The sequence below is a fragment of the Eublepharis macularius genome, chromosome 2 (genome assembly GCF_028583425.1).
Source record: "Eublepharis macularius isolate TG4126 chromosome 2, MPM_Emac_v1.0, whole genome shotgun sequence".
In the NCBI taxonomy this organism is placed as follows: Eukaryota; Metazoa; Chordata; class Lepidosauria; order Squamata; family Eublepharidae; genus Eublepharis; species Eublepharis macularius.
Genome location: NC_072791.1, coordinates 175,869,626 through 175,883,380, shown reverse-complemented (window position 1 = coordinate 175,883,380; position 13,755 = coordinate 175,869,626). Strand labels below are relative to the sequence as shown.

At 41.0% G+C, this 13,755-nt stretch overlaps 1 protein-coding gene across 1 annotated transcript in view; it reads right to left on the bottom strand.

Moving 5' to 3' along the window:
* Window positions 1-13,755, bottom strand: part of THSD7B (thrombospondin type 1 domain containing 7B) — a 578,528-nt gene that overhangs the window by 31,921 nt on the left and 532,852 nt on the right. The window contains exons 18-19 of the mRNA XM_054972840.1: window positions 13,514-13,629; window positions 12,286-12,403 (exon numbers count right to left, since the gene is read on the bottom strand). Of these exons, the coding sequence (XP_054828815.1) occupies window positions 12,286-12,403; window positions 13,514-13,629 (234 nt within the window). The remainder of the gene's footprint in view (window positions 1-12,285; window positions 12,404-13,513; window positions 13,630-13,755) is intronic.

Sequence of the window (13,755 nt, the reverse complement as noted above, 5' to 3'; positions counted from 1 at the left end):
ACTTCCTGCCCTCCAGCAAGGGCCGCTTCTCTCCAGCCACTCTATTGTTATTACGCACTTCCTGTCTCCCGTCTTCCCACAGCAGATCTCGCGATGGTGTCTTTTTCTCACAGCTCCAAAGCCACAGGTATTCAAAACAATAGTCCCATTTCTTTAATAACTTCTTTAAACTTAGTCTCTTTTTAAATTCGATTCCTGCCGAGTCTTCCCCTCCTTTTCACTAGTCTGTTGCAGTTTAAAAATCTACTTTTTTTCCTCTCTGTTTTTATCAATCTGTCCCGTCTCAGAAGATAATGATCTTTACCTTCTCTTCACTTTTCTCGGGTTGTAATCGCTGTTTCGATTTTAAGTTCTCCTCTCAGCTTCTTCCCCCAATCGATGCTTGGGTATGTAGGTCTTATGCCAGCCGAATTGGCCCCAAAACTGCCGCAGAGATTATAGCCGACCCGTCGCAAGGTGGGACCTCAAGGATCGGGGGGAGACTCGTTGTGTAGAGCCCCCCCTCGTCCGAGATCTAGCTCACCCTAGGGTCTTGAGCGTTCTTTGCCTGCTCCCCGCCTGAGAGCAGTCGGCCGTGGGCTATTTTCACCCCGCCGGCCGGTTAAAACGGCAGTCCGGTCAGCTCCGCAAGTGGAGCTGCGTTAGACCTCCATGGATCCCAAACAGTTTTGAAGGACAGAAATTCAAAATTGATTCAACCCATAAGATGGAGAATTTCATGAAAAGATATGGGAAGAAACGTAAAGGACAGGAGAATGAGATTGAAGGCACAAGAGGGACCAGAAAAAGATGAGGGAGCCTCAACTCAAGATTGTTCAACAGCATCGGAAGAAGAGGCTGGACTCTCATCTTCAAAAGCTGCAAACTACAAACCAAAACTGCACAGAGTAACAAGAAGAAACAAAGAAGATAGTAACAAAGAGCGCCCATAATGGAGGGGAAACCTATAAGAATCCTTTCAACCAATATTAATGGACTAAATTCACCAGAAAAAAGAAATAAAACTTTTAAACAATTAAAAACTCTAAATGTTGATATTGTTTGTCTACAGGAAAGACATATAAGAAAGAGAGACCAACATTACTTGACATGTAAAAAACTTGGTTCTACCTTCGTTACAGCAGAATTGACAAAAAAAGAAAGGTATAGTAGCCTATATAAAAAAAGAATTGAGTCCAAATTTAATCTACTCAGCTGAAGATGGCAGAATGCTAATGGTAGAGATTTCCATTGGAGAAAAGAAGATCTTGCTAGCAATGATATATGCACCAAATGTCCACCAAGAAAAAAATTATCAGAGTTTAAATGAGGTCTTGGCAAGATTTGATTATATGGACATATGCCTAATAGGAGACTTCAATGTGGTATTTGACCAAGACCTAGACAGGACAACAACAAAGAAATGTAAGAATTCAAAAGGACTACTGCTAAGATCCTTTCTTAGGTTGGCAGAAGAATATAAACTGATTAATGCTTGGAGAACAAGAAATCCATCAGGAAGAGACTATACATTTTATTCGGACTCTCATAAGTCTTGGTCCAGAACAGAGGTGTTGGATCTCAGCAAGCCTTTTGCAAGCAGTCAAGGATGATGATATACTTCCCAGGACATACGGCTGACCATAATCCTTTAATGGTGAAAATAGCAGATGTACCAAAAAAATTTAGATGGAGATTGAATGTTCAATTATTGAAGAACAAAATTTTTTTGCATGATGTTAAGGAGGAAATGAAACGTTACTTTCAACAAAATATAAAGCCTGAAACCCACATGAATATTGTTTGGGATGCATATTTCAGAGAATTGGTGATAAGGTATGCAGCCAAACAAAAACGAGAGAAGCTGCAGTGCTACAAAGATATGATGGAAAGCCTGGAGAAGAATAAAAAAGAACTAAAAAGAGATCCTTCAAATACAAGTTTAAAATGCAAAATTAAGGCTCTACAGAATCAAATAAATCTGTTATTGACAGAAGACATTGCACAGAATATTAAATTTGCTAAACAAAATTACTTCGAACATGCAAATAAATCAGGGAGATGGATAGCCTATAAACTCAGAAAGGACTTATTCACTGCCTATATGATGAGACAAGAAGAGAAAGGACACAAAAGGAAGAACTATAGAAAATCGTGGAAACTTTTTATGGAAAACTATATGGCAAGGTTGAAATACCAGTAGAAAAGCAAAAATAGTATCTGCAAAAACAAGACTTACCGAAGCTATCTGAGGAAAAAAGGAAGTGGTTGAATGACCAATCACAGCAATAGAAATAGTAGAGGCTATACAAAAACAAAATAATGGGAAAACTCCGGGTCCAGATGGACTCCCAGCAGAATACTATAAAGCATTAGAAGATGTTATCCTCTTACCTTTTAAAAATATGATTACCATAGCAGTGGAAGAAACATCCTTGCCTAAATCATGGATGGAGGCAACGATTTCATTAATACATAAAGAGGGAACAGATATGAAGGAAATGAAGAACTATTGACCTATATCCCTTCTTAATTGTGACTATAAAATATTTGCTACAATATTAGCTACAAGACTGAAAAAAGTACTACCTGATATAATACATCAAGATCAGGCAGGATTTATCCCTAAAAGACAACTGAGAAATAACATTAGAATTGCCCTAAATCTGTTGGAATATTATGAAGCACATTCTGAGAACCAGATGGCCATGATATTTTTGGACGCTGAAAAAGCCTTTGACAACGTTAATTGGCAATTCTTTATTGAACAGATGAAAGAGATGGAATTTGGAATGGAGTTTATAAAAGCGACTGAAGCCATATATAAGAAGCAGAAAGCAAAAATAGTCATTAATGATGATTGTACTGAAGCAATATGTATTGAAAAAGGAACAAGACAGGGCTGTCCTCTTTTACCATTAATATTTATTTTGATGTTGGAAATATTGATGAGAAATGTAAGGAGCGACATGGCAATTAAAGGAGCATCTAACAAAGGCCATAAGTACAAAGTACAAGTGTTTGCGGATGACTTATTATTTATAGTAGAAGAGCCCTTGGAATCAATAGGGCAACTAATGTACCACCTCAAAGAATATGGTTTGATGGCTGGAATGAAGATTAATGATCAGAAAACAAAAGTGATAACCAAAAATATGACAATAACCAAAAAAATGGAACGAATAAGAATGACAGGATTTCAATCAGAAAATAAGGTAAAATATTTAGGGATTTATTTAACATCCAAATGTAGTTCGTTAATGAAAGACAATTATGTGAATGCTTCGAGAGATCAAGAATGATCTAGAGAGATGGAAAGGATTACACCTTTTGCTGCTGGGAAGGATTGGAACCATCAAAATGAACATACTACCACAGATTATATTTTTATACCAAACCATCCTGATTTGTATTAATAAGTCCTTCTTTGAAGAGATAAACAACTCAGTGTCTAAATTTATCTGACAAGGGAAAAAACTAAGAATCAAACTGAAAATACTCCAAGATCTGAAAGAGAATGCTGGTTTTGCCTTACCGGACTGGAAAAATGTATTATAAAGTGTGCTGCTTAGTGTGGATGAGAGAATGGATTCTCTTAGAAAATCAAAGACTCTTGGCACTAGAAGGACATGACTTGCAGCTAGGATGGCACACATTTTCATGGTATGGGAAAACCAAGGGGCATAAATACTTTAAGAACCATTTGATTAGAAAATCCCTTATAACAATGTGGGAAAAAACTGTATCGTCAATCTACTCTAAAATTCCACAATGGGTATCACCGTTAGAAGCGTTCTCACAACCAAATGTATTTTCTTTGGATAAGAGTATTAGATATAAAGACCTTCTAGATGATAAAGGAATATTAAAAACAAGAGGAACTACAGAGACAAGGTATCAATTTAGATTGCTGGTCAAGGGCCCAGATTGGGTCCAGATATAATAAGGATAAAAAATTGGGAGGCTTTTTATGTAGAACAAAATGCTTTTGAAAAATTGCTTTGTGATTCCGATGAGAAATTGATTAAAAAGATGTATGTATTTTTAATGTATTTTCCTCTGGATCTGTATTTTTAATGCAAGTGAAGAAGAAAAATTAGGGGGTAGAAGAATATAAGACTAAATGGACACAAAATTTAGGATGTAATATTGACACAATGCAATGGAATAAGATATGGAAAGTGAATGTTAAAATAACTAAGTCAATTGCATTTAAAGAGAATTTATATAAGATGTTTTATAGATGGTACTTAACTCTGGATAGACTTGCTAAAATGTATAAAAATATGTCAAATAACTGTTGGAAATGTGTGAAACATACAAGAACATTTTATCATATGTGGTGGACTTGTAAAGAAGTACATAAATTCTGGACAATGGTGCATAAACTATTGCAAATAATCCTACAGATTACAATTCCCTTTAAACCTGAGATTTTTTGTTAAACTGTACACCAGAAGAGTTGGATAAAGATCAGAAATATTTCATAATACAAGTAGTAACAGCGGCAAGAATTCTACTAGCATCTTATTGGAAACGATCAACAATACCCCAACAGGAAGAAATAATAACGAAGATAATGGAAAATGCAGAAATGGACAAATTAACCTCACTAATGAAAGGACAAATGGAAGAAGATTTTGCTGCCCCATGGACCCTTTTTTACAACTGGATAAAAAACAAATATAAAGACTTGAATGTAGTAACCATATAAAGGCAGTATTGTAATTTGCTACAAATAATCACAGTTAAATGATTGGTAAGGTGAAATGTGTAGATAAGTAGAATCCTGACTCAAGCAGATTTTATGATGTTACTATTATGTCTTTTCCTTTCTATCCCCCTTTTTCCCCTATGAGAAAACCAATAAAATATTTTAAAAAAGAAAAGAAATATTATTGCAGAGTTTACTGAAGAATATACAAAACAAGAAATAAACATAGTTAAGAGATTATAGTGACTGAGGAATTATAATTCACATTCATAATTCACATTGTTGAGCTCCGAGGTTTTTCCTGGGGCGCTTAAGGAAGCCGTGGTGAAGCCTCTCCTGAAAAAGCCATCTCTGGACCCCATTGACCTGTCCAGTTACTGGCCCGTCTTGAACCTCCCATTTCTGGGTAAGGTGATTGAGCAGGCAGTGGTGGAGCAGCTGCAGTCTTTCCTGGACTCCTCCATCCTTGACCCATTCCAGTCCAGCTTCCGCCCGGGCCATGGGACAGAGACAATGCTGGTTGCCCTCGTGGATGAACTTCGTAGGCACCTGGATTGGAGCAAGTCGGCACTGCTGGTTTTACTAGATATTTCAGCAATGTTTGACATGGTCGATTATGACCTGTTGACCCACCACCTCACCGATGTGAGGATTCGAGGAACTGCCTTGCAGTGGCTTGTCTCTTTTCTCCACGGTCATGGACAGAGGATTGCACTCGAGGAGAGGTTATCCACACGCCAATCATTGGTGTGCAGTGTCCCCCAAAGGGCGATACTCCCCCTTATTGGTGCATCTTTATATAAGCCCCCTTGTCCAGTCAGTAAGGAGTTTCAGACTGGGTTGTCATCAATATGTGGATGACACCCAGTTGTATCTGTTGATGGATGGCCAGCCTGACTCTGCCCCAGATGTCCTGGATGGGTGAAGCAAAGCCAGCTGAGGCTGAATCCAGCAAAGACGGATGCCCTGTACTTGGGCTGAGGGCCATTGGATTTGGGAATCCGGCTCTCGACCTTTGATGGGGCACCACTCGTGCCCGTTCCATCGTTCAGGAGTCTTGGAGTGATGCTGGACTCTTCCCTATCAGTGGAGGGCCAGGTTGCGGCAGTTGCCCAGTCTTCATTCTTCGATCTTCGGCAGACCAGGAAGCTTACGCCCTATCTGTCGACCCACGACCTAGCTACAGTGATCCACGCAATGGTCACCTACAGACTAGATGACTGTAACTCACTCTATGCAGGGCTTCCCTTGGGTCTGACCTAGAAATTATAGCAGGTCCAGAATGCTGCTTCATGTGTCCTGATGGTTATTCCATACAGGGCACACATTATTCCGATCTTGCAGCAGCTGCACTGGCTCCCCATGGAATTCTGGATCAGGTTCAAGGTTTTGGTTTTAACCTTTAAAGCCCTAAACAGACTGGGACCAGCATACCTGAGGGACCATCTCTCCCCATATTTACCCCGGGGAATGCTTAGATCAGCAGGAGAACATCTACTAGTAGTCCCTGGCCCGGGGGAGGCTTGGTTGGCCTCAACCAAGGCCAGGGCCTTTTCAGTCCTGGCCCCAACCTGGTGGAACTTTCTGTTGGAGGATACCCGGGTCCGCCAAGATCTTATATCTGTAAGACAGAGATGTTCTGCCAGGTATATGGCTGTGGCCAGCCTAAGGTTTCTTTGGGAATGCCTCCCGACTGGTCTCCTGCTAGGGGAGGCTACATAACCACCTGCCCTCTCATGTGAAGTCACAGTGATGACATCAGTTGTGCCTCCTCTCCACCCTTGTTTATGTTATGTTGGGAAGAGTGGAGGAGGCTGCCATCTGGGGTTTGACTGTACATATCGATCATTCTGATTTTCAGGTATTTTAATGTATTTAAATGTTCTATTTTTATATTATTATATTGTTGTAACTGCCCTGAGCCCGCTTGTGGGGAGGGCAGGCTATAAATCAAATAAATAAATAAATAAATAAATAAATAAATAAATAAATAAATAAATAAATAAATAAATAAATAAATAAATAGAATACACTATAAATTCAAGAAAATTCATCCAGGAATCCAGATATCAAGTAAAGAAAAATGTTGTTTTCACCTCTTATAAAGATGAATATATTCACTACAAAAATTAACAAAAGACATTAAGCTATTTGTTATTTTTAATTCTTTCAAATATAATAAAAATGAACGCTGGAGAGCCTTATTTAACACAGCTACAATTTGAAACATTCTCTTGCCATTTAACAATGCAGCCTGCCTATGCTGATATACAACTATACATTCCCTTATCACACGCAGCCTGGAGTGACAAAACCCCACCAAACTGAAGTCTAAAAGAGCCTTATCTGTCCACAAACTACCACAAAGCCAAGCTCGCTCACCAGGATGTTCACTCAGCCTCAGCTATCTATTGAATTCTGTCAAGCATTTGGGAGGATTTTACTATACAACTGGTCAAGATGTAAGGTACAATAGACATTAGTGTGGGCTGGATATTTCTGATGATTATGCAGTTTCGTAAATATTTTTTAACTTCATTTATACTTCATGTTCTCTTCTCTCCCATTTTATCCACAGGTAGGTTAGGCTCAAGATGCACAACTGGCCCAAGAAAGTTTCCATGGTAGAATGGTGCTTCAAACCTGGGTCTCCCAGGTCCTAATCTGACAATCTAGCCTTTACACCACATTGGTTTTATGAAATAGTCATTTCATTTACAATATGTCTTGTAAAAGAACCTTGCTGGAGTATAGTTGGCAAGCAGAAATCATTTTGAACTCTTAGGATCATGCCACATATGTCTTTGCCAGCTGACTCTTCATCCAAAGGAAGTTTTTATTTTCACTGACTTCTGAACGTTGAAGTTCTTACAGATTCAAATTTTCATCTAGCAGTATTAATAGTCAGTACAGAGAACTTCATACATTAAACAAGCTAAGCGTAAAGAGCAAATAGTATTCAAAAACAAAATCTGCTTAACCCTGCAGCTGCAAAAATCTCTCACGTTTTGTTGTAAACAGACTTTATAGATTTGTGCTGAGAGGAAACCCTCCTCCCACTATTGATCATAAGCTACAGAAACCAAAATGTTCCCTTTTTATACAACCAGTCACAGAAGTAAGTGCCACCTTTACTGTAGCAGGAGCAGCAAATTACAAATCAAACTTTACCTATAGTTCCACCACATAAAACCTGAACACAAAACAACAGGAGTAGTCCATGGTCCACTAAAAAATATCACCATCGTATTAAGTTTATTGTGTAGTTCCTGATGGACAAGACAGAGAACTTGCTAGGACTGAGCAACAGCAGAAATTGTGCACAGCAAACATGCACCTTCTAAAAATAGTTATTCTCTTTTATTTGAGTTATGTTTCTGGGGAGGCAGAATATCCTAATATTCCTGATTTCAATAACATTTCATTTCAAACACACTCTTTATAAAAATAGACTGTACTTTACTAATATGGTGAACACTGTTTTGATACGCGGTGCTTAAAGTTGTATGGTTTGGATTCTTAGGACTGTCAATACCTTGAGTATACAGGCAGAAGTGGGAAAGCATAAAACAATGTGCCTGTCCAGATGATCTGAAATGCATTCCTAATGGATGACTTGTCTGTCCTTACCGGGAGCAGAACAGAGGGGCTTTGGCATTGTGTTCTGTAGCAAAGAGATCTATTTCTGGGATCCTTCAGTATGATAACACCTTGTGGAGACAGTAGTCCTTTAGTGATTATTTGTTGTTTGCTACCCCTATCCTGCTTAACATGTCCACTACTATATTGTCAGACCCAGCAATGTAAACCACTTGCACAGAGGTCTTGTACCATACAGCACATTCCCAAATCTGCAGAGACTCCACACATAGTGTCTGTAATGTGCTGCCTGCTTGTTTATATAGAACATAGCTGTTTGGTTGTTGATGTGAACTTGGGTAACCTTGTTGCATATTATATTTGAGAAGGAGGTAATGTAAGCAGTTGGCCCGGCCTCTGCCATGTTTAATAGCTATTTAATATAGCTACCTAAAATCACAAGGCCCCTTGATTAAATGTAGTTTGGTTTGCAAATAGGGGAATTCCAGCGAGCAGTTGATGAGTCCTGCCCGGGAGATTCAGGCATGAATGGAATGCCAAATGTAAATGCAGAGTGACCAGCGATAATTAGTTTACAGTCCTCTCAACTCTGGGTGGAGCCAGAGCAAGAAAGGTCTCACAGTGTCATCCCACTTAGCACATTCCTTTCCCTCCTTATGTGATGAGATCCCCTGTCAGGTTTTGCCTTGGATGCCACGGCGTTGGGCACTGCAGTGCCTGGCTCTGACCCCAGGGGGACATCAGGGATACCGCAGGACCCTGCTCTGTGGAAGGAGGGGTGGTATACATCACCCTGAAACCCTCTCAGACCACTCACCGGCCTGCTCAACCTACCCCAGCCATCACTCACACTTCTCTCCTTCTCATTCTCCTTCTTCCCCAACCTCCCTCCTCTCATCCTCATACTCTCATGCTTCCCACTACTCCACTCCATCACTCCTACACAACCCATCCCATCCTGTGGGTGAACTTCCCTTTTATCCCTTCACCAATTCCCTGCTCCGTCAGGCACGCCCCCTTCTGGCACTCTAGCCACGCCCTTGTCTGACTCAGGCAACTGTACCTGGGTTTGCTCTGCAGGCTGCCCAGGGCAGTCACCCCTGTTCCTCCTTGGCTGGCTGACAAGCTATCTCTACTGAGCTGGCTGCTTGGGGCAGGCACACCTGTGCCTTCTTGGCTGGCTGCCAAGCTTTTCCTGTACAGTGCCCCAGGTAGCTCCATCTGTGGCTGTTTGTCTTCCTGCCCCACCTGGCTCTGGCTAATCTCTTCTAGCTTGCCTGCAGGTTGGGGCGTGGCCCTGTGGTGCCTTGACTGCTTCCCCTCTACTGCTGGTAAGGTTTCTGTCTGGTTAGCTGCTGGCTGGCTGTCCCTTCTTCCTGTGCCCTCTCCCTCTGGTCTAGCCTCCTCTTGGTTGTCCTCACTCTCCCTGCCTGGGCTCCTAGACTCCTTCTGGACGATGGGGCTAGCTGGCCTCCACCTGCCCCTTCTAACCCTCTGAGGCTTGGGTGCTTCTTTCCCTCCCTCTGGTGCTCTCAGGTTCCGGCCCTGGGTGTCTGCTAGGGTGGCTGGGCAGCTGTCTCCCAGCTGTCTCCTGCTCCCTCCTCCCGGCAAGTCTGAGGGCTGCACCTGAGATCCTGGACATCCCCAGCCCATGATTGAGGAGAAATCAATTAGCACTCATAAGTTCTTCAAATTCATTCCTGGGAAAGGTACATTCCTAAACTAAATTCATCAGCTCAGCTCCAGTGGAACCCATTAACAAACTGCCCCTTTTGTGCACACCCCAGCAGCAAGCAATCAAGGTAATCAAACCTTTGTTATTCCCAGGAACGGACTGTTGGAGTTTTTGTTCCAATGGCTGGGAGGACTCTCCCACCTCAGGGCATGCTTTGCCTCATAAGAATAGGACCCTTGACCCATTCAAATTGAGAAGTTCTCACTTATCAGATCCAAAGTGCTGCTCCCTTGAGGTTGCCCCAAACCTCTTGTTCTCCGGGATGAGAATGCAGGATGTTTGAAGCTACTCTTCCTCCATGGATTGGATTCCTCTCTAGGATAGGTAAATATACTTCCCCTCTTTCACTCTATTCCAACCTCTGGCTAGCTTCCTAGGATTCTGTGTGTGTGCAACCATTTTATTATTTACTCGTGTGTGTGTGTGTTTTTCCTCTTTAATAAAATGTTGATTTTTGAATTTGAAAGCACCAGCCTTGTCTGCTATCTTGGGGAAGAGACTCCATAAAATTGGTGAAAAGATCCTTTCGTTACCCCTCTCGTATAGCCATCTTCCTTGCCACTAATCCCCGCCCCCCCCCCCAATTCTCTCACTCGCAAGGAGACCATTCCTGGTAACAGTAAGGGCATAATGAATGACACAGTTCTAGGGTATTAATATGGAGTAGTTTCTCTTTTTCTCAGCAGGTCCATGAACTGAAGTCTGTTGACAGTGGGCCTCCCATCCCTCTAGTGATGCATCTGCGGTGACTGTAACATCCATCTTTGGGGAACCAAATGTGAAACTTCTAAAAAGGCATATTCCAGCTATCACCCCAGTGACTTCAGAATGTCCGAGAATACGGAGTACTCCTAGCCTATGAATATAATGTCAGATTGTGTATCTGTAAGAATGAAAGCTACAGTCTCCTCATATGCATTCTTGCTAGGGGAACTACTGCAATAGTCACTCCCATGAGGACAAGTAGTATGTGAATCATAAGGCTAGACTGGTATCCAAGCTTCAATAGAGATCTCATCATGGATTTAATTTTACATGCCCTATCCGAGGGTAGAAATGCCATTCTGAATTGAATCCAGCGAAGCTCCTATAAACTGTACTTCCCTGGAAAGCAATACTTTGGATTTCATCTCATTGATGGTCCATCAACTTCTTGCAAGTTTCAACAATGAGTGCAACATGCTCATTCAGTTACACCTGACTGGGCCTCTTCCTGGATGACCTCAGTCTGTTTATCCTCAGGTAAGTGCTCATTGCAAAATGCCATCTTATTCCAGAGAAAGAATTGGTAGGCCTATTATGGCTATATAATTTGTGATTTTTATGTTCAGGGCCAACAATGTATAAATTTTGTGGCCCACCACATGTGTCTTTTTACCTACCCTATTTGGAGGCATGGAGTGAGCCCCTTACTACTTCCGCTGTAATGACAAATGGAAAAACAGAAACTTTTCTTCTTTAATGTAGTTCTATTCTTCACTAGAATGACTACTGATGATAAAAAACTTTAAAGAGAGTGAGATGAGGAAAAAATGGAGAACAGAAATAGAGAGCCCCTCTCCATGGTGGTGAAAAGAGAACTGAGGGAATAGTGCCCTTCCTTGTCATGTGATGTTTTTGTCAGGAAAGCACCAAAGGGAGAATGGACACTCCTAGTCTCCAAGAAAGCTTTCGAAATCTTTTCTGTGATTGGCCTGTGTGTGCACAGTCCCAGTTTGGGACTGTACAGAAGCTACAAAGATGCAACAATGTTATTTTAATCTGCATAGCCAATTGGATCTTCAAAGGCCAATCAGAACTCCTGTCCTACAAGAGTCTCACTTGGAGCCACCCACTTTGTAAAATACTTGTCGGGTGCCCAGAGATACCACATCGGGGACCCCTATTCTACTTAGATTTCATTATGCTGTAAGTGAACGTTCTATCCTCAGGAACATATACTGATGTACTTTAGTGCATGTTACTATTAAAATCATTTATTTACTTCAGTTATACCCTACCTTTCTCCCCAAAGGGTATCCAAGGCAGCTTACATAACTCTCCTCTCCTCCATTTTATCCTCATGACAACTCTGTGAGGTAGATTAGGCTGAAAGTGTGTGACTGGCCCATGGTCACCCAGCAAGCTTCCATGGGAGAGTGGAGATTCAAACCTAGTTCTCCCAGATTCTAGTCCAGTACTCTAACTACTATACCACAGTGGTTCTCAAAGAACCTATTCAAAGAACGCAGGCAGAACACTGATCGACAAGAGTTACCTGAAAGGCCACACGAATGTGAACATTCTGACCAGGCAGACCATTCTGACAGCTGGCAATTTACCACACATTCCACAAGGCAGCGAGTAATCATTTTTGAAGGCTTCTCTACATTTAGCTAGAAACAAAAACAAAACATGTAACTTGCTTGTCACTAATGACCAAGAATTTTTTAAAAATGTGTTACCTTTTCAGATTGATTCGGAACTAGGTAACTCAAACAGGCACACACCTTTAACTGAGTTGGAACTAGCCAGCCAATCAAAGCACGTTTAAGTGAATGAAGGCGATTTGGTCAAATACATGGTATTTATACCTTCATATATGTTAACATCATGCCACCATCTGTACTTTCTGGATCTGGAATGTAATGTCCTCACCAGAGGCCTGGCCAACACATGCGTCACAATATGCAGGTACAGCATTGAGGTGTTAAGATTGAACTTCTACAGACAGCAGATAAAGGAATACATTTTTTTCCAAAGCTCCTCCACATTAATAATTCCCTGTAAGCGGAAAACTTGAATAGCAAGTGAATGGCTAGGCTAGAGCTTCTCTCTAAATTTCTATTTGAGGACATTTTCTATGTAGGGCAATATTAAAAATCCTCCTCATTACAGTCTGAATCAGTATAGCCCATCCTACCAACTCAGGGTTCTACTGCCTCATTCTGCATGTATGGGAACAAGCCTTCGATTACAAGCTTTCTGTGCATGGAATGTGTTATTTCTGTGCCCCACTGAGCACTAAGCGTATTGTTTTCATGTAACAATTGTAGTGATGAAAGCAGTATTTTTGAAAGACAAGGGAATGCACTTGGCAGTCATCCATGAGCCTAGGAACGTACTAACCCACCCCCAAAAAGAGAGAGAGAAAAGAAACTCTATAAATACATCAAAGCTGGTGCTGGACTTCTGTTCTACACAGGCCTTGGACTCTCAAATTTTTAGTCACATGCAGTGTGAATGAAAATTGTAGCGACGTGTTCACCACTTGAAGTCAAATCTAGCTAGTATGGAATTCCATGGTGCCTGAAAATATGAAGCTCTGCACCCAGGCAGCAGAAACCAATGAAATATGATAACTCCTTAAAAAACTCTCAAATGATTTAGCAAAAGTTTAAATTTTGAAACTTCAACATATGAAAAAATCCTGTGTCCAATTTTGTCCTATGTGACACAACTTACCAAACACTTCAGCAACACAGATGTACCAGATGAAACCTTACCTGCTCACAGTAGTTCATATTCACTGTTTTCTCATCACTGCGTATGCAGCTCAGAAGACGATTCTTAACCCCTTCTCCACAGTTTGCATTTTCACTTAGTTGACAAGTGCTCCAGTCTAAAGATATATAAAAACTGCATTTAGTCCTATCTGGTATTCTTTGTGCATGTTAGTTTCATTATGTTTAAAATGATCTTTGATCTGGGCATTTGGGAGCAAAGAGATTAATTTTTTAAAAACTGA